Source organism: Orycteropus afer, unplaced genomic scaffold, assembly GCF_000298275.1.
Source record: "Orycteropus afer afer isolate SDZICR_OR568_19922 unplaced genomic scaffold, OryAfe1.0 scaffold00365, whole genome shotgun sequence".
Lineage (NCBI taxonomy): Eukaryota > Metazoa > Chordata > Mammalia > Tubulidentata > Orycteropodidae > Orycteropus > Orycteropus afer.
In genome coordinates, this window is record NW_006921952.1 from 599482 (window position 1) to 621342 (window position 21861).

The 21861-nt window shown below is 46.8% G+C and overlaps 1 protein-coding gene across 1 annotated transcript in view; it reads left to right on the top strand.

The window, feature by feature from the left end:
* The window catches only part of CNOT4 (CCR4-NOT transcription complex subunit 4), an 81556-nt gene extending 64416 nt beyond the window's left edge, over positions 1-17140 (top strand). Inside the window, exons 10-11 of the mRNA XM_007952900.2 lie at positions 15958-16170; positions 16839-17140. Of these exons, the coding sequence (XP_007951091.1) occupies positions 15958-16170; positions 16839-17140 (515 nt within the window). The remainder of the gene's footprint in view (positions 1-15957; positions 16171-16838) is intronic.
* The last annotated feature ends 4721 nt before the right edge of the window (positions 17141-21861 follow it).

Below are 21861 nucleotides of genomic sequence, written 5' to 3' on the forward strand. Positions count from 1 at the left end.
CCTGCTCCCTCTCTCCCTGTCTCCTTCCTTCCTTCGTCAGAGTCTTCTGTCTTGTGAGGTGTGACCCTGCACAGCGTGTCGGGCTAGGGCAGATGAATGCTTTCACAGTGGAAATGTCACTTAAAAATTGGAATTAAAAAAACTTCATTTTCTCTAGTATGTCAATAAATGTAAGGAAGAGAAAGTAAAATAATCACATTTCACATAGCTAAAATAGTTAAATTTTAAATTGCACATACTTGTTTCAAAGAGCAGATGTTTACAAAGTAATCTCAAACTTTAGCAAATATCTCTTCGTTTGAGTTACTAGATCAATAAAAAGAACTTTCAAAGATGTGTGCTTGGTGTCTGGGGTTGGAAACATCCATTGCCACGGCTGCACTCATGTCTGTTTCACCTAGCTTTAGGAAGCGACTTCATTTTCCGAAATAGCTTATTTCTCTGAAGTTAAAGAAATAGAAGTAAATCATGGTTTACATCCTTAGATACTTTCTAAAAATGAAGCTCATAACTGAGTTATGAAGAATTTGTCGATTCAAATCTTTTTGTTTCAGAAAAATGGGTCATTGTAGTAGTCTTACTTGGAATTTTTGCAGCTTTTATTTCAATCCTTACGTAACCCCGTGCTGATAGGTGCCATCTTGCCCCAGAGAAGATGGGACTGGTTCACCTTCACTATTGAGATGAAAGTGGGCTGTGTATCCAGAAACAGTGAAGAACTAAGACGCGATATCCAAACAACATTTAGAAAATTTGGGAAATTGTAAGCACCAGAAATCTTAGGAATTTCAGTACACACATAACGCTGAGGGAATTTGCTGCATAAACAGCCGAATACTTTGGTTTGAATGCAAGCATGAAGATAAACTACTTCTCCCATACAAATCTTTTATTGGCACTCAGCAGTCAAAAGCTATCATTGACTTTATTTACAATAGCCGACCTCCAGTGAGCCGTTCAAGAAATACAGAAGCCGAATAGCGGGTGTTTTAGGAGAAGGCAGTGACACCAGGCTCCAGACAAAGGCCACCAAACAGTGGGGTTTGTGTCTAACTGCTTCTGGGGGCCTGCAGAGCCTGGATCTGTGTGTGCCGAACTCCTGCATCTCGACTTTTGCCGGTGTTTAATCAGATTCATTGGCACATGTGGAATAACTCGCCTCCTGATTCTGGGGCGGCGTTCAGCGCCGTGGTTCCGCTCCCGTTCTACAGTTGTTCCTGTCTCCCACTGTGGTCACCTCTGAGCACTGGAGACTCGGCTCTCGACTTCTCCTTATTTCCCAAGTCCCACCCTCTTTTATTTTCCTCCCCTAGTAACACTTTTTCTTACCATCCCATTCCTCCTTTGTGATACTCACAGATCTATATGTAAAACACCAATAAATCCCTCCCAGTCCCCACCCCACACTCACTGCAGAAAGTAGCTGTATAATACCCACTTGTGGCGCTAACTCCACAGCAGTGAGAGAGAGAGAGAGAGGGAGGGAGTTCTTTTAGGCAACTTGTAATTATTAAAAACCAAATTTCTTTTCTCAGTTAAACCAAAATCTTCCTATTTTGCCCCATTTGTAGTTTGTCCAATATGGGAAAGCAGTTACAGCATTTGTATACTGACTTCTAGATGTAGCTCGGACATCCTCAGTTCTTTCAACCACCCCACCAGGAAGGAGCCCTAGAGGTACAATGGTTAAGCACTCGGCTGCAATCGAAAGGTTGGTGATTTGAACTCATCAGCTGCTCTGTGGAGAGAAGACCTGGTGATCTGCCCCCATAACAATTTCGTCCTTGGAAACCCTATGGCAGCAGTTGGCTCTGTCTTCTGGGGTCATTATGAGTCGGAATCAATGCAGTGGCACACGACTGACTGTAGCTGCCCTCTACAAATACTTTGAACTGATGATGCCTTTCTTAAAATACTCAGCGCTCACTCGAATTCAGATATGATCAGATAAATGCAGATGACAGTAAATATTGTTTTCATTACAATTATTACTACTAGTATTTGTATATTGCTTTACAGTTTACAGAGTGCTTTCATAAAAGTATCCTGTGGAGTAGGTATGATCTCCATTTTTTAAATGAGGAAACTAAGGCTGAGAGTGCTTAGCGTTAGTGATTTGCCCAAGGTTGTACAATTGATAATTTAGACATTGCATATGTGTTTATATGGCCTTAAAGTTACCTTTTTTAGAAGTTCCATTTCCTAGTTGTCCCATTAGATATTGTAAACCTATTATGTAAAACCAGTAGACCATTCCCAGACGCACTACTGGTTAGCTCTCTGTTGTCCTGGACTTGCCTAATGCAGTTTGAAAAATCCAGATGTTCAAATGTATGCATGTGGATTTGGTGTACAGAGTGTATTCTGTTCTTACATCACCACCTTACAAGTCTGTTTCATGTGAAAGCACTGTGGGATTAATCAGATGTTACCATTAACATGAAGAATTGAAGAATCTTAATTGAAGAATAGTTACCGTGTTCATTACCGATTCTGCCATCTGTAGAATTGGCTTTCCATTGCATGTTTAGATGGACCTGTGGTTTCTGTTAAGTAATGAAAACCACGGAGTCAAACCCCACGTGCTGTCACAGAGACCTCTGAATCGACTCAGTGTTTTATGTTCTGTGTACAGTCATCTCAACACTGTTATCTATGCTGTACTTTACCGTCCTGTCCCAAAAGGGCACCATCGGAGAGCTTACCAGAAACTGTGGAATTCAGGTTGTATTCAGACATCCTAAGAAGCCTATCCAAATAATGAATTACTTTGATATGTTGTTCTTTATGAATGCAGTTTGACTGTCCTTGGTCACTCTAGTCTCTATAGGATTGATCTCTTTGTAGACGGGATGGAGTTGGGTGCAAAGTCTGAGTTGAGGCAAATGGCAGAAAAGGATAGAAAGTGGGCCGTGGAAGACGGGGCATTTCTTGTGGAAAACCATCGCCAGTGGAAGCAGTCCCCATGACTTCTTGCTCAATGTTGTACGCAGGAAGGGAGCTGAGGTCCTGACCAAACCCTGTGTATTTCCTGTGAGCAGTGCCTCAAACCTGGGTGGCTGGAACAGTGACTAAGAAGCATCATGTTTGTCTCTGAAGAAATCATCAAGTACCCAGTCTGTTTCAGGACTTTTCCCAGAACTAGAATTAATTACTGTACAACTAGACACACATAGCTTCTGAAGTTTGCCATTTCCTCCTCTTCTGGCTCTTCTGTCAGCAGTGATTTTGGGGTCACATCTGTGAGGACTGACACCTCAGGGTCTGATTCATTTTGCACCCATGTGAAGTAGTGGGTCCTCTTGCACTGTCCTTGGATCTCTCCCCTTCCAGTCTGTTCTCCACGTTGCTTAGTGTGTCCTTTCTGATTTGAAGAACGTGCTTCCTTGTGAAGAAGATGGACTCAGCAAAGTGAAGATGGAATTTTGCAGCTCCACCTTCTCCCTCCCTGCTTCCCCTTCTGGCAGCAAGCAGAGCAGTGAGTCCACTCACTTTGTTCTCCTTTTCCAAACATAGCTTTTCCTTGCCTTCAGCATTACTCACAAGCCTCTGGCCCCTGTGGACTTCTGCTTTCAGTCCTCAAGGATGTGGTTCTCTTACATCCAGGTAGGTTGTATGCCTTCATCCGTCGTTTCCAACCTCCCTTTTGCAGGACTAATCTCATCAGCTTTTCCCTGTGCAGGGACTGGTTTCTTTGGATTTCTCTTCATTCTCTTCTCCCTGTGAGAATGATTGGATTGCAGAGTCAGAATGCCACGTGTTGGTGTCTTCTGTGGCCTGAGAATCACCCCACCCCTCCTTTTTCTAATCTGCTTTGCCTGAAAGCTGTTCTCTTGAAAAGTCCGAAAGCACATTTTCAGAGCCATACGTTTGGGAAACATTAACTGGCTCCTGAGGTTCAAGTTCACCGTCTACAGAGATGATGAAATCAAGGCCCTTTTTCTGGAGGAGCTCACTGTCTGCTAGAAAACGATTGTGGTCACTGCAGAAGTAAGCCGGCGGGCCTACCACCCCAGATCACAGCCCACCCATTCCCATTCCTGGCTTCTCTGAGTCCTGTCACATCCTCCTCGGGTTTCTGTTATTTTCACCGTGGCCAGCGCATTGTTTTTTGGTTAGAATGAAGTCCAGGATGAAAATGTCCCTCCTTGTTTTTTTTTTTTTTTTACCTGGGGAAAGAGATATGTGGCCAGGAACATGTTATCAAATGTATTTTCTTCACAGAGTTAGGGTGGTTGACACCCTCCATATCCCTGCAGCTTACACATTTTTTTTCCTTTACATTTTATGTATTGTGTTGTTGAGAATGCACAAAGCAAAGCAAACCAAATTGAGCACTCGCCGCATGTGCGATTCAGTGACACTGACCGCATACTTCAGGTCGTGCGACCGTTTTCAGCCTCCTGTTTTCAGTCGTTCTTCCCTCACTAATATAAACTCACTGCCCCATAGTTTGCAGCTTAGAATTTGTTTTGAGGAAATGCTGTCCTGCTCATCAGTCGATGGATTGGTCCTCTCCGTGATTCAAGCCCCCTGATCATCTTGGGGTCTCCTCACGGGGTGTTCCTCGTAGTCAGTGCTCAGTTTTGTCCCCACTTAAATGCTTTCCTTTGAGCTTCTAATTTCAGAATTTGCAGATTTCTTATATTGGATTTTGTTTTTGGCCCTGGCTACCTTTTAACTCTGTTGCTTTTGTATTCTGGTTCAGATTCCATCTGACCCAGTCTGTGGTTGTAAGGGTGGATAGGTTTATCTTTTTGCCTTAAATCTTAAGTTTACATTTCAATAATTCTATATATATTGTATAGGGTATTGGCCATTTGGAATCAGACAGTCATGTAGTCTACTGTGCCAGGAATGGCAAATTGAAGAGGAATGACTTCATATTTATCATCCAAAAGAACATTTCAAGATCTGCCCTGGAGTATAGTGCTGTCAGTGATAGGATAATATCCATACACCTACAGGGAAGACCAGTTAATACAACTGTTATTCAAATTTATGCATCAACCACTAATACCAGAGATGAAGAAATTGAGGGTTTTTATCAACTTCTGCAGTCTGAAATTGATCAAACTTACAATCACCGATGCATTGGTAATGCATCGGTGATTGTAGTGTGAAACTTGGAAACGAAGAATAATTTGTAGTTGGAAGATATGACGTGGTGATACAAAGGACACCAGAGATCTCATGATAGAATTTTGCAGGGCCAGCGACTTGCTCATTGCTAATACCTTTTTTCCAACAACATAAACAGCAGCTGCACACGTGGACTTCACTGGATGGAATACGCAGGAATCAAATTGACCATATCTATGGAGAAGCTCAATAACATCAGTCAGAACAAGGCCAGGGGCTGACTACTGAACAGACTATCAATTGCTCATATGCAAGTTCTGGTTGAAGCTGAAGAAAATTAAAGTAAGTCCACAAGGGCCAAAGTACTACCTTGAGATTATCCCACCAATAGAGACCATCTCAAGAATAGATTTGATACATTGAACACTAATAACTGAAGACCACATGAGTTACGGGACAACATCAAGGACATCATACATGAAGAAAGCAAAAGGTCATTTAAAAGACAGGAAAAGAAGAAAAGACCAAAATGGATGCCGGAAGAACCTAAACTTGTTCTTGAATGGAGAGTAGCTAAAGTGAATGGAATAAATGAAGAAGTAAAAGAGCTGAACAGAAGATTTCAAACTGAGGCTCAAGAAGACAAAGTAAAGCATTATAATGAAGTATGCAAAGGCCTGGGGAAGAACACAGTCAGCATTTCTCCAGCTGAAAGAACTGAAGGGAAATTTCAAGCCTTGAGTTGCAATGTTGAAGGATTCTGTGGGCAAAATATTGAACAAAGCAGGAAGCATCAAAAGAAGTCCACGTTACTCTGAAGGTATTGGTGAAAGCAAGGCTCTAGGAATTGACAGAATACCCATGAGATGTTTCAGCAAACAGATATAATGCTGGAAGTGCTCACTCCTCTAGACCATGAAGTCTGGGAGATAGCTACCTGGCCAACTGACTGGAAGACATCCGTATTTGTACCCGTTCCAAAAAAAGGTGATCCCACAGAATATGGAAATTCAGAACAGTGTCATTAATGTCATAAACACGATTTTGCTGAAGATAATTAAAAAATGGTTACAGCAATACATTGATATGAAACTGCCGGAAATTCAAGCCAGATTCAGAAGAGGATATGGAATAAGGGATATCATTGCTGTTGCCAGATAGAACTTGGCAAATACCAGAAAGAGGTTTACATATGTATTCACTGTGCAAGGGTATCCAGCTGTGTGCATTGTAACAAATCATGGTTAACATTGTGAAGAAGGGAAATTCCAGACACTTGATTGTGCTGATGTGGAACTTATGCATAGATCAAGAGGCAGTTGTTTGAACAGAATAAGGGGATATTGTGTGGAGGAAAGATGTACATCAGGGTTGTATCCTTTCACCATACTCAATCTGTACGCTGAGCAGATAATCCAAGAAACTGAACTGTATGAAGAAGAACATAGCATCGGAATTAGAGGAAGACTCATTAGCAACCTATAATACACCGATCACACAACCTTACTTACTGAAAGTGAAGAAGAATTGAAACACTTACTGATGAAGATCAGACATACAACCCTTTCAGTATGGATTACACCTCAACATAAAACAAAAGTCCTCACAACTGGACCCATAAGCAGCAACATGATAAATAGAGAAAACCTTGAGGTTGTCAAGTATTTCCTTTTACTTGGATCCACAGTCAGTGCTCATGGAAGCAGCAGTCAAGAAATCAAAAACATACTGCACTGGGCAAATCTGCAAAAAACCTCTTCAAAGGGTAAAGAGCGAGTGTCACTTTGAGGACATGGTTCACTTGACCTAAGCCATGGTGTTGTCAGTCGCTTCATATGCATGGGAAAGCTGGACAATGAATAAGGAAGACTGAAGAAGAGTTGATGCCTTTGAATTACGGTGTTGGTGAAGAATATGAAATATACCACAGACTGGCAGAAGCACAAACAAATCTACTTGGAAAAGAAGTACAGCCAGGATGCTCCTTAGAAGCAGAGATAGCAAGACTTTGCCTCTTGTACTCTGGAGATGTTTCAGGGCGGGACCAGTCCCTGGAGGCGATCATGGTTGGTCAAGCAGAGGGTCTGCCAAAAAGAGGAAGACCCTCAACCAGATGGACTGGCACAGCGGCTGCATCAGTGGGCTCAGGCGCGGCACTGATGGTGAGGATGGCGCAGGAGCCCGCGGTGTCTTGTTCTGTTGTGCGTGAGGTCGCGGTGAGTCAGAGCTGACACAACAGCAGATAACAGTAGCAACAACATACAGAACTTACACAAATTTGTCTTTTCATAAATATTTTTCTTTGCTATTTTTTTCTTTCTTTGTTTCTTAGATTGTGCTTCTAGTGAAAAGCAGTGGCCTCTGCTGTTCAGTCCTTCATGAAGCAGTCTGTTGGCTAGATGTTCTCCTTAAGTGATCTGAGTCTCCCTGTACACAGATTTCTAGATCCTTGTTAGGAAGCTTCTAGAAGGGAAGTGTGGACATCATGCATCTAATTTTATTTTGAAAGGTTCCCACTAAGTGATTCCTGGCCTCCGCTACCCTTGGTTCGGCATGGAATGCCCTCTCCCTTTCTCATGTCAGCTTCACACCCTCTGATGCCTCTCTCCTTGCTCTGCCTGTAGAATGGCAGTCATTCACTTCCTTCTTTGTGTCCCCACGGGACTTGGCTCCTACTAGGTAGCGTTCCTTACCGTATATTGTGGTTCTTTAAACATGCCTGCCCACCCTACTATTAGCCTGTGAGTCCTGGCCAGATGATGGCTGCTTGGCCATGTGCTTGGTGGCTAGAGCAAACATTGCAGAGTCAGTCTGGGCTTGATTACTGACTGGGACACTTAACTCTGCAACCGTGGGCAAATTCCTGAAACTGGTAGAGCCTGTTCAGTCATCTCATTGGTAAAATGAAGCTGCTACTTTACCCCCTTGGGTGGTTGTACTAAAGTAATGGAGAAGGTAAACTGCATTGTGAGTGGACAGGGTTCAGGTAGAAAAATGCATCACATGGACTTCAGAGACCTGTGTCTGGTCCTGTCTTGTGTACACAGTATGCTAATGTCTGTTTTTAAGAAGCATCCCTTAAGCAAATGATGTTGATGCATTAGACTTTAAAAATTGTATTTGCTTGTGTTTTCTCATCTGAAACTTGGGAAACATAGCATCTGTGGTACATTTCCCTCAGTTTATATGCAGTCTTTTGGATCCAAAACTAAACCCTGCTTAAGAAAGATGCACATATTGTTGGAGAAAACCATTTGCTCATGGCATTATACAGGTAAAGACGGAACAGACTTGGTTGGGTATAGTGACTTTCAGCTTCTTCCAGGTCTCAGTCTTGAGTCAGGTGTTTTAATAAAGCACTGCTGGAGAGTGTGTAACACGTCTCCTGTGGACCTTTGGCCATGCAGGAAAAGGCCGAGTACCACGAGGGCAGACGTTAACTACAGTAAACCAAAAAACTAAACTGGTTGCTGTCAAGTTGGTTCCGACTCCTGCAACATCACTTATGTTGGAGTAGAGCTGTGCTCCCCAGGGGTTTCAGTGGCCTGATCTTTTCTTCTGAGGCACGTCTGGCTGGACTTGAACTGACAATCTTTCAGTTAGCAGCTGAGCACTTAACCACCTGTGCTACCCAGGGGCACTCTAGTAACTACAATAGATGTCACAAAATAGCATGCAGTTTGATGACAACTTAGTCAGACCGTAAGTGCCATTGTCAGCTACAGTGATCTGGGTGGGAGAGAAAAGACTCAGATGTGGAAGGCGGGCTAAGAGTGAGGGAAGGGAGCAGAGTAGCCTGGTGGGCAGGAGACTGGTAGCAACTAAAGACAGTCCAGAGAGCACACATCCCGTTTAGCTGATCCTCACAGAGCTCTCAGTTTATCTCACTTTACTTCCTTCTATGAGGAATGAATTTTGACTGCTTTTGCTGCCACTTTGTACAAGTTCTTCCATTCTGCTCAGAAGTCTTTTCATTTGAGTTCTTAAAACTTTTCATTTAGTCTAAGCACATCTGTCCAGTCTATTAAGCCTTAAGATTTTGTGGGTACCCAGTAAATCTGCTTTGCAGCACTGTCTGTCTTGCTTTATAATAAACATAGTCCTAGAAATTTGAGTGTAAACTAATTGTTTAAGTAGAATAACATTTTTTGTAAACTATCCAGAAGAATTCATTCACAAAAAAGTCCTTTTCCCTGCGTATTCTTCTTAATAAACTGAAGTGACTGTTGTGACCACCCTAAAGTACGTAACACACACAGACACACACACACAAATGCTTGCTTTGAATTTCCAACATGAAAAATTTGTCTCTTTCAAGTTTGGTTTAACATATAAGACAAGCGTAATTCATTGATACTTGAGCTGCTTAGAGAAACACTTTTGAAGGTTGAGGTGGTTTAAGCTGCCTTGGAGTCATGGTGATAGAGTTAGACAATATCCAACAACTGATGGGCGATGGTAGCTAACAGTTCAGGGATGGGGTGTGGAGAGGGGTGCAGGAGCTGGGATAGTCTGTACCCTGTGTCACCCTGACAAGCCTGAGGCTTTGGGAAAACCCCTGTCTGTCTAGCACTAAGTGACCACCGTGGGGACTGGGTTTTATGTATATACACACTGTACCCAGAAGGGCTTCACTGTAACCTTAACTGCTGGAGCCTCTGACCTTGAACTATCAAGAAAGGACACCAGTAAACAAAGGGGTGAGAGAAGCTTTTTAGAAAACCAAGGTCTTGTTCCAGATGGAAGCTCTGGTGAGGAACCGTTAACTAAGGCTTCAGCACTAAGGAGCGGAATAAACTCTAGGAATGTTTGTGTGCAAGTGACTACTCTCATTGGGGGTGGGTCTGATCGCTCTCAGAGCACTTGAACGTGAAACCTGAGTGCTCAGGTCCCAGGTCCTGCAGCCAGGAATGAAGGGACCGAAGGATGGAAGGATCGGGGCTGAAGAAGTGAGTTAGCGGCTGCATTTATGGTTTGATTAGAAGACCTCGAGGAAGGATGCCAAAATGAAGGTTGGACAGGAATTCTAAGAGGAGACAGAACATCGTGACTTGGTGGTGCAGGGGTGCAGTGGAGGGAACTAGTACAGTGTGTGAGTGGTGCAGGGGTGCATTACAGGGGACCTAGTGTTGTTGGTGTTATGTGCTGTCGAGTCATCCCCGACACAGTGACCCCTCCTTGGGTTGCCGAGGCAGTATCACTACAGAAGTAGATTGCCCAACCTTCCTTCCGAGGAGCGGCTGGTGGGTTTGAACTGCCAGCCTCCTGGTTAGCAGTCAAGTGCCTTAGGCACTATGCTACCAGAGCTCCTAGGGGACCTAGTACAGGGTGTGAATGGTGCAGGGGTGCATTGCAGGGGACCTAGTACAGAACATGAATGGTGCAGGGGTCTGTCAGTGGGGGGACCTAGTACAGGGTGTGAATGGTGCAGGGGTGCATTGCAGGAGACCTAGTACAGAACGTGAATGGTGCAGGGGTCTGTCAGTGGGGGGACCTAGTACAGGGTGTGAATGGTGCCAGGGTGTGTCAGTGGGGGGACCTAGTACAGGACGTGAATGGCTCTCTTTGCAGGTTGCCTCCACTGAGCTGCTCTCACCGTGCTGTCATTGTACCTAGTAAGTCTTCTAGTTGTCACTCCTGTCACAGCAGAGCTTGTTACCCAAAGGAAACCTTGCATGCTACCTGAGTAGACAGTTGGTCTTTGCTCCCGCAACTTTGTCCCAGAGGCCTGGGATGGTTTGCAGTCTGTGAGACCTGTTTGAAAATTGTAGTTGTTCATGGACTCATCTCCCATGACGACTCGTGTGAAGAGCAAGTTTCGCTATTTTGCTGTCTGTAGTTTTGCCTTTTGTAGTGGTTAGCACACTGCAGTTAATCTGAGGAGCAGCCCGGCAGGAAGCCTGTGACGGCCCCACCACACTCACTGTGCTGAGGCTTAGCCCTGCCATCAGTTCTGCCTGCGGCTTTTCTGAGAGGTCTAAAGTCAAAACACAGCTTCGTTTGGCCTTGTAATAGAGTCACTGCATATAAACTGTACCCACCTGTATTTCCTGGTGAGGTGTTGGACTAGTCCAGTGTTAGGTAGGAGTGTCACACATAGTTGTCACCGGTTGTGAGTTTTTCGGGTCCAAGAGGGCCCATGTGGTAACGAACATGGCACCTGCGTGGACCAGTCACCGTGGCCCCTCACCCCCAGCACAGGCCCATGCCGGCACCTCCCAGGCCTCTGACTTCTCAGCCAACATTCATCGCATTCGTTAATCACGCACAAAGCGTGCGGCACTCCTCCTGGGCCGTTCTGAGTTGTAATTGTTGCACTTGCCGTGTGCCGTCTCACCGCATAGATGGCCAGCTTCTTCAGAGCTGGGGCCTCATTTATGTGCTTTTGTGCTGCTTGCGTGTTGGGACTCTGATGAGTCGCTTTCATTTTTATCTACTTTCCTAATGTTTTTACTGCTTTCCTGATTTTACTGCTGAGGCTAGATTTGCCGACCTGCTTTGTGTGTGATGCTCAACTTCTGTTGGTGGACTGGGTGCAGTGGCCACAAGCAAGTCGGCAGGATTTTAGCCGTCATTTCTCCTTCAGCAAAATGTGTTCTGAGTCAGGTCAACTGGAAGTCTACTGATAATTCTTACATGATGGAATATGTGAGTGTGGTGTATAGCATCGTCTAGTTCTTTGAATTGTATGCCTGTGAGGTCTACACCAAAAAATAAAACTACTACTAGCAACTCAACCCTGCTCCTGCCCTCAGATTCTTTAGAACTGAAAATACTGTTTGTTTGGAAGTAGATCGCCCAACCTTCCTTCCAAGGGGCGGCTGGTGGGCTTGAACTACCAGCCTTCTGGTTAGCAGTCAGGTGCCTTAGGCACTATGCCACCAGAGCTTCTTGTAGTGTAAGTTAATATATTTTTTTTTAACATCATAAAACACTTAAACACTTAAACATATTAGCAAGACTTTAAAAATATAGTCCCTTCCCTAGTGTATTACGTGATGGCTTAAATAGAATTAGCACCATTTTAAACATAAAACATGTTCAGTAACTTGATTTTCATTATACGTTGTTTATAGACTTTTTACGGGAGCTCTGGTAGCCTAGTGCCTAAGGCATTTGACTGCTAACCAAAAGGCTGGCAGTTCAAAGCCACCAGCCACTCCTCAGAAGGAAGGTTAGGCAACCTGCTTCTGTAGGGAGACTACCTCGGAAACCCAAGGAGGGATTGCTGTGAGTCAGATCTGACTTAATGGCAGCCTTTTTTACACCTTTCTTGTGGAGGTTGAAGTACTTCCCTGTATCGTACTGGTCTTTGCAGTGTGTTGGTGAGAGGTGTGCTAAGCAAACAGGCTCCCAGAGTTTGCCTATGAGAATGGTGGGCGGGACCCCTAAGCTCCTAAGAGGAGACTGTCGTGCAGAGGGCCCAGTCTGGCAAGTGAGAAGCTGCCTGCCTTGGCTTTGTGGGAAGGTCAGTACCAGGCAGTAACAGCTACTGGAGAAGCACGTGTTTGGGCATTTAGCCTGGCACATGGGCTTCACCTTGCCTTTCCTTCGTGTCTCGTTGTACTTCTGTGAGAGAGGAAGGTGGATGGTATTTATGCTCGCGAGGTAGGCCCCCGGGCTGCTGAGAGTCTGAGTGTGATACGGGCCCAAGGCCGCGTTAGTAAGCGGTTCTGGAGCTGCCTGTACGTTCGTCCGCAGTTGGCGGCCCAGCGTTTGGTCCATGAGGCTTCTGCCTTGTACATGCTGGGCTGAGCCAGTGCGAAGATTCCTGCTGCAGTTTGAAGGGGAACTGCGGACGCAGGCCAGATTGTTGAGAGCCCCAGAAACAGGGGAATGAGCTTCCTCTGTGTCAGGGTTTCTCAACCGGCGGCACTTTGGCCTCTCAGGAGACGTGGGTCAACGTCTGGAGTCCTTTTTCCACGGATGCAACTGAACATCCTACAAGGCTTAGGACAGCCCCCACAGCAAAGAATTGTTCAGTCCAAAATGTCGGCAGGGCCACGGGTGAGAAACCCTGCTGGGAGTATTTCAAGGAATGGAGTTACCAGAACCAAAACAAATTGGGGTCAGAGGTAGCGGGTGAAGGTCAGGGAGGTGTTCAGGTATGGCTGCCCTCAGATGGACTGTCTTGGTGGGGTTAGGATTAACTCATTGGCTGTGTCTTGTTGCCCTTTCTTTGTGCCAACACTTGGCACGCATCAGTGGAAAAAACGCTATAGTGTTTTTCTCTCTTCTGAGCTCCTTGGAACAGCTGTCCCGTTCCCAGGGCTGAAAGTGTCTGCCCACCTCCCATATCGCCTGCAGCTTCCCTGGAGACCAGAAGCCACTCACCTATGCTGCCAGGCTCCCGAGGTGCCTGGGCACATGACTGTGCTGTTGTTGCTGAAGCTGAGGAGACATAAACTGTGGAGTGGGTTTATTTCCAGAGGACCCTGCAGTGACCCTTTCTGTTTCCGTGTCACGTGTCCTATGTGAATTGCCTTGGTTAACATTGCCTCTCAATTTCATTAGTCTACAATCAGAGGAAGAAATGTCTTTCCACCTGATTATAATTCTAATCTTCAAATAAATCTTAAGAGAATGCAAATACTGTTCTGGTGAGACAAAATTAAAAACCAAAAACAAACCAGACTCACTGCCGTTGAGTCGCATCTCAGTCACAGCGACCCTCCTTGGGTTTCGAGGTGGTATCTCTATGGAACTAGATTGCCCAGCCTTCCTTCCAAGGAGTGGCTGGTGGGTTTGAATTGCCAGCCTTAGCAGTCCCTTAATTCCAGTTTTTACTGCCTGTAAAGCAAAAGTAAAGAGAAAATTGGTCAACGGGCGTCCCGGGGTATTTTCTTTTCCCCATGTCGGTGGGGAGGAGGCTCAGACCGTTGGCGTAGACGTGCTGAACCTTGCTCGCCTTGCTCAGGAACGCTCATGTTCCAGCAGATGCTCAGGCATTTTTTAGAATATCTTCCCGTATCGTTAAACATCGGCTTTCTACTTCAGGGAGATTCTTGTTTCCCTTTTAAGAAGTTTTCCCATTTAGAGTTCAGTTTCTGACAGATAGACAACCACATTAAGTTATTCGTGTTGACAGATTGACTGCTTTAAAAGTTAGAATAGGTCAAAGTGTCCACCTTCTGCGACCCAGGGTGTCCTGGGCCCTTCTCAGTGGGATCTTGTCACGGCCTCCTGCGGTCTGGGAGCACAGGGAGAATGCTGGGGTTGTGTTGCTGACCAGGTGGTTCTCTGGCTGCAGAGTCCAGGTGGTTCTCTGAGTCCCGGTGTGTCCCTCCCCTGCTGATGGTGCTGATGGACACACCACCGTGCTGCCGCGGGCTTTCTTGTCTCCTCAGCCGTGGGCCTCGTAGGCCCCTGAGTTTTCCCTTAAATGCTTGATTCCTGAGGAAATAAATTAATAGTCTGCACAGAGCAGATCAGTAGAGAGTGTGGTATTATTTAAAAAACAAAAACTCTCAGATGGGGCCTGGGTTTAGGTCCACATTATACAAGTTCTGGACTAAATGCAGCTAATTCCTCCTGCTCTGCCTGCCTCACAGGGTTGTGGTGAGGATTGACTGAGTACCTGGTAAATACAGCACAGTGCAGACGGACAGCAGGTGCCCAGGCAAGGAGGGAGGGCTAGTCCCTACATTGACTGGAAACAGAAGTAGATTCGAAGAGTTATTTTCCCTTCTGTTGACTGGTTTGTATTGCATAGAGTTCCTTTTCCTCATTTTAAGTTCAGAAATGACAGTGTAGTTTTTGTCAGTAGGGTTAAGTACTTCAGTTGCTAAAATATGCCATTCCTTATAGCTCAGTGATCGGTGCAAAGCAAAATTACTGAACAGCTCTGAGTTCACCACATAGCACTAGTGCTAGAGAGAGTGTCCTCATTGTCAGTGTGGACTGCTGATCAGTCCTGCACACCCAGATAGAATTTTCTCAGCTCTTTTCTGAAAGCCCAGTTGGTGGTGAAGCCTGCATTCCTGTCTTCCAGGAAACGGTTATGCTAAGTTGCTGTTACCCGCTACCCGCCTCTTGGCCCTGACCAGTTAGTTGTACTGTGGCCTCTGGAGGGAAGTCATCAGGCTATTTGGTCACGATTTATGAAAAGCTTTTTGACAGCGATGGTGCCCTGTCGTGTTTGACACTGTTCAGAGATCAGCCGCAGGGCCCAGGACTGGTGCTCGGAGTGACTGCGAGCCGCTGGAGCCCAGGAAGCCAGCTGCGTTGGCAGTTACTCCAGTTAAGGCCCATCAGCCTCTGCCTCCGTGGCCTTTGTGACTCAAGGAAAAATACTCTTTTCAAATCCAAAAGCCCGTTCATTACCGCCTTTCTTCTCTGAAATGCATTACCAGCTTTATAATCAGGAAGAACTTAATGATTTTTCTTTTCCTGTTGACTTACGTTTGTTCTTCATAAAATGGCTTTTGTTCCACTGAAGGGGCTCCAGAATAAACTCCTGTACTAACTCGCAGCTTGCATTGTTCAGGCATAAAGCGGCTCTACCAGCAAAGGGCCCCACTCAGGGACACTTGACCGTGCAGCTGGGAGGCACTCGTGTGCTGGGGCGTGGCGCCTTCCGACTGGCTGATGGATTTGCAGAGGCCCAGTGGCGAGGAGGCTAGACTGAGGGCAGGGCCCTCCCTCCCTGGTCCTTGAGGCAGTCCCTCATTTATTTCCGGGGCTCTGGGCTCACCAGCAGGGTCCTAACCAAGTTTCCCTCGCTAGGACAGCCATTTCAGATGCTCGGTAAACAAAGCATAAGTCTTCTCCCGCTTACCCACTGAAGAGCAACATACGTTTCTAACATCAGCTTTTTATGTTTTTTTTTTTTGTTTTTTTTTTTATCTTTCATTTTTTTGTTGGTAAATCTCCCAGACAACAGCAATTCTGTAGAGAGTTTAAATATGAAGGAATGGCAGGACGGGCTAAGGGCACTTCTACCCAACATTAACATCAACTTTGGTGGACTGCCCCATTCTTCCTCCCCCTCCAACGCCAGCCACAGTGTACCAACGTCCAACACTGCCACCACGGACGGCCTGAGTTGGGACAGCCCTGGCAGCTGGACAGACCCAGCCATCATCACAGGTAACACTCTCACTCGTTCAGTTCCAATGACTTCGGCCATTCGGTTCTTGGCACAGCCCAGAGACAGTCGGTCTCTTCCACCTGCTTCTTGTCACAGAGCCACCCGCGTGGGGTGGCTTGTGTGGTTCTCCGGGGTTACGTGACGGCGATTAACTCTGCTTGCTAGCTGCGCGTGCAGCATCTGGTGGCTCGGTGCTTCTCTGGGTCTAGGTAGGTGTTCAGGTCTGGCAGCACCACGGACTCCGTAGGCCTCAAAGTACAGCAGGCTCTCACGTAGCCTTCCTCAAAGGAACATACTCCACTTGGTTTTTATAAAGCTCTCTATTATAAGGCTGTTGGTGTGTCCTTCTTAGTGAAGGGGAAGCCTGATTGGGAAACTGCGTCGTGCAGGTCTTGGGCACCAGGTTTGCAGCTCTGCCTCTGGTGGTGGGGGCCTGGGTCTCTGGCGGAAAAGGAAGGCATGGTTGGCAGGAAAACCAATCTCGGCCGTTGCGGGAGAACGAAAGGGGTGCTGGACGAGAAAGGTCTGCTTGGAAGGAGTTTGAAGCTGTCTCTTGCTGCACTTCCTGTGGATGTTCTGATCACAGGAAACCAATGTGTTAGCCTGACTCCCTGTTCTCCCCGCCCGGACTCACGCTTGTCCCTCTTGTTTTCTTCTGTCCTCCCAGGTATTCCAGCATCTTCAGGAAACAGTTTAGACTCTCTTCAAGATGACAATCCTCCGCACTGGCTCAAATCCCTCCAGGCCCTCACAGAGATGGACGGCCCCAGCGCTGCCCCCCCCCAGCCCCACCACAGCGCCCCCTTCAGTACACAGATCCCGCTGCACAGAGCCAGCTGGAACCCCTACCCTCCTCCTTCAAATCCTTCCAGCTTCCACTCCCCACCCCCAGGCTTCCAGACGGCCTTCAGACCCCCCAGCAAGACCCCCACAGATCTACTACAGAGCTCGACACTGGACCGCCACTAGGGAAGCGCAGGCGCCGGTAGCAGAGGCAGGATTTGGCCGCCCCGTTTCTCCCTCTCAGCCCGCCCACAGCTCCCCACCATCTCTTAAGTTCTGAAGAATCCGGTTCCGATCAGTTTACCTTCTCCCCACCCCATGCAGTGCGATCACAGGGTCATTGCCATCTCTTCTTTCATTATTATTGTAAACATTTCTGTTTATCCAGCATTTGAGTGACACTGTGGAATGTTTCCTGAAATGCCTTTTTAAGGAGGGGGAAAAAAAAAGAAAGAAATCAAAGGTAGTCTCGATACTTTAGAAAATTACCGTTTGTCTGTTGCGCATAATAATGACGTAATCTGTTTAGCAGAAAATGACGATTAATCTCTAGGGAAGGTCACGTCTTGCGTACCCAGCTGCAGAAGTTTGACAACCGGGTGGATCCACTGAGATTGCCCAGTGCACGGGGGGAGCTGCGGCCCGGGCCATGGGCGCTCAGCCTGTCACTACTGCAGGGAAAACGCTTTGCATCTCATTTAATTTGTAATCCTGTTGGCAAGTTGATGGGGAGGACTTGATTGTGTCGCTGAGCAAAAGAATTTATTGGAAGTTGATGGAAGGACGAATTGGTCCGTAGCAGTAAATGGCCTGTCGCTAAAGCGTTTCTGTGAGGGGGAAGTGATTTTTCTTTTTTTTTAAGGAGAAAAAAAATTTGGGCTTTAGATTTAAAGTAAATTCAAATGTTTTAAAGAAAAAAGTATTCACAGATTTAATACCGACACCTAAGATCAGAGCTGAACTATGAGTGATTTCTTCAGTCTTTGTCCTGTCAGAGCCTTTGTTTTCTTTGACATTAAGTTCACCTGAGAGGGCACTGTGGCAAGCCCTGCTCTGGGGCCTTCACCACCGGGAGCAAATCTCTGACCTCCACCTGCAGCTTTTACTTAACCCTGTAGTTCCTGGACGTTCGTGCAGTATTGACAAGACAGGAGAAAGAGAGCTGGAACCTGGTTATAACCTGACGCTAAAACTAAAAACAAGGAAATGTACCTCTTTCTTCAGAATTAAAACTAAAATCTTAAATAAAACACAAAACCTTGATGACGACCCCGGGCTGTTTTCGTATTTGTCTCTCCATTTGCTCGCTCTCTGGCTGTGGGTGTGCAGCCCTGCGTGGCGAGCAGCCTCGGGTGTTTCCGTCTCACTCGACGTCTGCGGCCGTGGCACCAGCCCCGGATCCCCTCTCACACGGCCCCACATGCATCAGACCCAGGCTCCCCCAACTGTGCTCCCCCAGTTCTCATTGGCTGTGATCTTCCAAAAGTAGATTGCTCGGCCTTCTGAGGCACCTCAGGGTGGATTCAAACCACTGACCTTTCAGTTACTAGCCAGTTGCTTAACTGTTTGCACCACCCGGGGCCTTCTTCAGCAGTGATAGGGTGGATGATTCAGATGAAGAAATTAGAAAGATAGTGGATGGTCAGTCACTGCCATCTTTGAAGCTCAGCCCGTCTTGTCCTTAGGAGGGCTTTTGGGAGTAGGTAACTCTCTCCGCTATCAGGTCATGTGGACCCAGCCTTCCCACTGAGCAGCCTCAGTGTGTGGGCACATCAGTGATGTGTGGAGACGTTGCTTTCTGGGGAGCCATGGCAGGAGCAACAGCCAGTATGGTGCGCGAGCAGTGCCCCTGTGGGTGAGTGCCGTGACGGACACAGGTAGGAAAGCCCCATGGAGACAGTGCACAGGTGGCCAGGCCTGGAGCCCCGTCTGCTCCAGAGACTGCCTGCTGTTGAACAGGTGGGCACAGCACTGGCCTGGAGAGAGTGAAAAGCCAGTTGGCATGGAGTCAACCTGTAGCAACCCCACGTGTGTCAGAGTATAGCTGTGGTCCACAGGGTTTCCAGGGGCTGATTTCTCGGCAGTAGATCACTAGGCTTTCTGGGGTGATTCTAGGGGGACTTGAACCCTCAGCCTTTCTGTTCACAGCCAAACATTAACCATTCGCACCACCTAGGGACTCTGGCTGAAAGAGCCCAGAGGCCAGAAACACAGTGACCCACCCAAGACTAAGAACCCATGTAGTTTGCACGTCTTGGCTTGGAGCTCATTAAGACACCGAAGACTGGAGGTGGCATGTTTTAGCCATGTCCGTGAAGGGAACCTGTAGCATGGACAGAATGGAAGTAGATCTAAATCTTACACCTAGGCCTTAGGATTGATTTTTTTCATCCCTCCTTTACTTTGTATCTTATTGCCAAAAAAAAATTCTAGCTTGGTCTTTGAGAAATTTAAACAGAATCATCTCAGATGTCAGCACAAATAGATGGTGGATGGTGGATAACAGACTTTTTAATTAACTGAAATGTTAGAGCGCCAGAGGGGACGGTAAACCGCGTGCTCTCTCGGTCCTGTTTCCTTGGTCTCCGAAACCTGCACATCACCCTGCAGAGTGGTGGACTGTGCACAGAGGGGACACTCAGACTGCAGTGAATTGTACCGAAGCTTGGGATTGTTGTTGTTAGGTGCTGGCCAGTCGGCTCTGACTCACAGTGACCTCATCACAACAGATCGAAACATGGCCTGGTCCTGGGCCGGCCTCACAATCCCTGCTAAACCTGAGCCCATCGCTGCAGCCACCATGTCAAACCATCTCGTTCAGGGCCTTCCCCTCTTTCGTTAACCCTCCGGTTTACCAAGCGTGACAGCCTTCTCCAGAGAATGGTCCTTTCTGACAAAGTGACTGAAGTAGGTGCCAGCTTGGGGGGAGTGGGGGTTCATACAAATGTTACCGCCTCAAAGAAGGCAGGAACTGCTACCTTGCGAGGCTGCACTGCAATTGTGTGTTTCATGCACCACGCACACAGAAGGCTGTATAAAGAGTAGACGTGTTGTTGAGGAAGAGTTCAACAGCAGGATGTGTGCCCCCACCCAGGTTAAAAACAGAGCCTGCAGCATTCTGGAAGCCCCCTGGGTTAGTCACCCTTTCCCTCCTCACCGTCCCCAGAGGACGCTTCCCTTGGTTTCAGTGTTGCTGTTTATTTCTTTAGAGCTTTGCCACCGTGTGTGTCCCAAGCAGTGTGTGGTTTGAACAGATGGGTGGTTCACCACAGCTGGCTGTGTCAGGAGAAAACAGTCTGGCCATAGTTAGATGGAGGCGTTGAGAGAAGGGTCTGGTCAAGTTGGGCCTTAGCTTTCCTGATAACGTCTCAGAGCCTCTTCTAGGGAGGACAGTGCTCAGGGTATTGAGTGGGCCTGGGAAAGGGGTTCACTAGGGTCAGGCATCCACCAGGACTGGGATGGGGGGTACTGAGAACTGAGCAACGGGCAGAAATGAGGTTGACACTATGTCTGAGTCATGGCGGCTTTCCTCCATTCTAAAGTCCATCAAAACACCAAGGGGCGGGGAGGATGCTAAAATAAGTGTCACTGAACCAAAACCAAACCTGCTGCCACTATGATTCCACCTCATAGTGACCCTGTAGGACAAAGACTATCCCAAAGGTTTTCAAGGCTGGAGTCTGCAAGACAACAGATGACTAGATCTTCCTCCCTCAGAGCCACTGGTGGGTTCAAAGCGCCCACTGAACACTTTAACTGCTGTGCCACCAGGACTCCTTGTTGTTGTTGTTATGTGCCGTCAAGTCAGACCCGACTCAGCGACTCCTCCTTGGGTCTGAGGCAGTATCACTACAGAAGTAGGATTGCCCAACCTTCCTTCCAAGGAGTGGTTGGTGGGTTTGAACCACTAGCCTTCAGGTTAGTAGTCAAATGCCTTAGGCACTACGCCAACAGAGCTCCTGTAGCATCATTAGATGTGGCCAAAATTGAAGAAGTACAGCAAAGACCCTGGCCCAAACGCATCAGCAGTCTGCTGACACAGTAGCCATGGTACAGCTGTAGGTGAGTCTGTCTCCTGGACCATGATCCACAGATCGGGTGCAGCTGACATTCCTACCATTTCCCTTCATCTCTCCTCCTCTGGGTTCTCTTTTCCTTAGTCCTGTGTCCTGATGTCTGTCTTGTTTTAATTCTTTCATTTTGGTGGAGGGACATCCTCCAGTCACTTCTTGAGAAAAGGTACCTGTGGGATACGTGTTAGAGCAGTGTGAGTGCCAGAAAATAATATTGACCGTCATGGTTGACGCCAGCTTTTTCGTCCTTTTTGGAAAGCTTGTGGAACCACTGTCCTCTGTGCTCTGAAATTTCCCAGGGAAACACCCCGGTCGTGCTTCAGTGGTCCTGTGTTCATTCCTTGTGCATGGGCCACTCCTGGCCTCCAGTGGGGGGCGTTTTCTTGACAGACTTTGTTCATGAATTTCTTGCATTGTTTTTTGTCTGTTTCCTTTTCTTCTTTTGAATTCTATTACGCAAATATTGGACCTTCTGGATTTCTCTTCTGCTTTTCTTAATCCCAATTTTCCATCCTTGCCCTTTTCCTGTTCTTTTTGGGACGTTTTCTCTCAACTTTCTTTTTCAGTCTTCTGTTAAATTTTGTTTTTGCTTTTTTTGTCCCTCCCTCCCCCCGATATCTTTGGGAGCTCTGGTGCCGTAGTACCTAAGGTGTTTGACTGCTAACCAGAAGGCTGGCGTTTCAAACCCCCCTCCCCCGCAGCCACTCCTCTGAAGGAAGATTGGGCAATCTACTTCCATAGAGATACTGCCTGGGAAACCCAAGAAGGGGTCACTATGAGTCGGATCCGACTCCACGGCAGTGAGTTTGTTTTTTGGTTTTAAGATACCTTTTT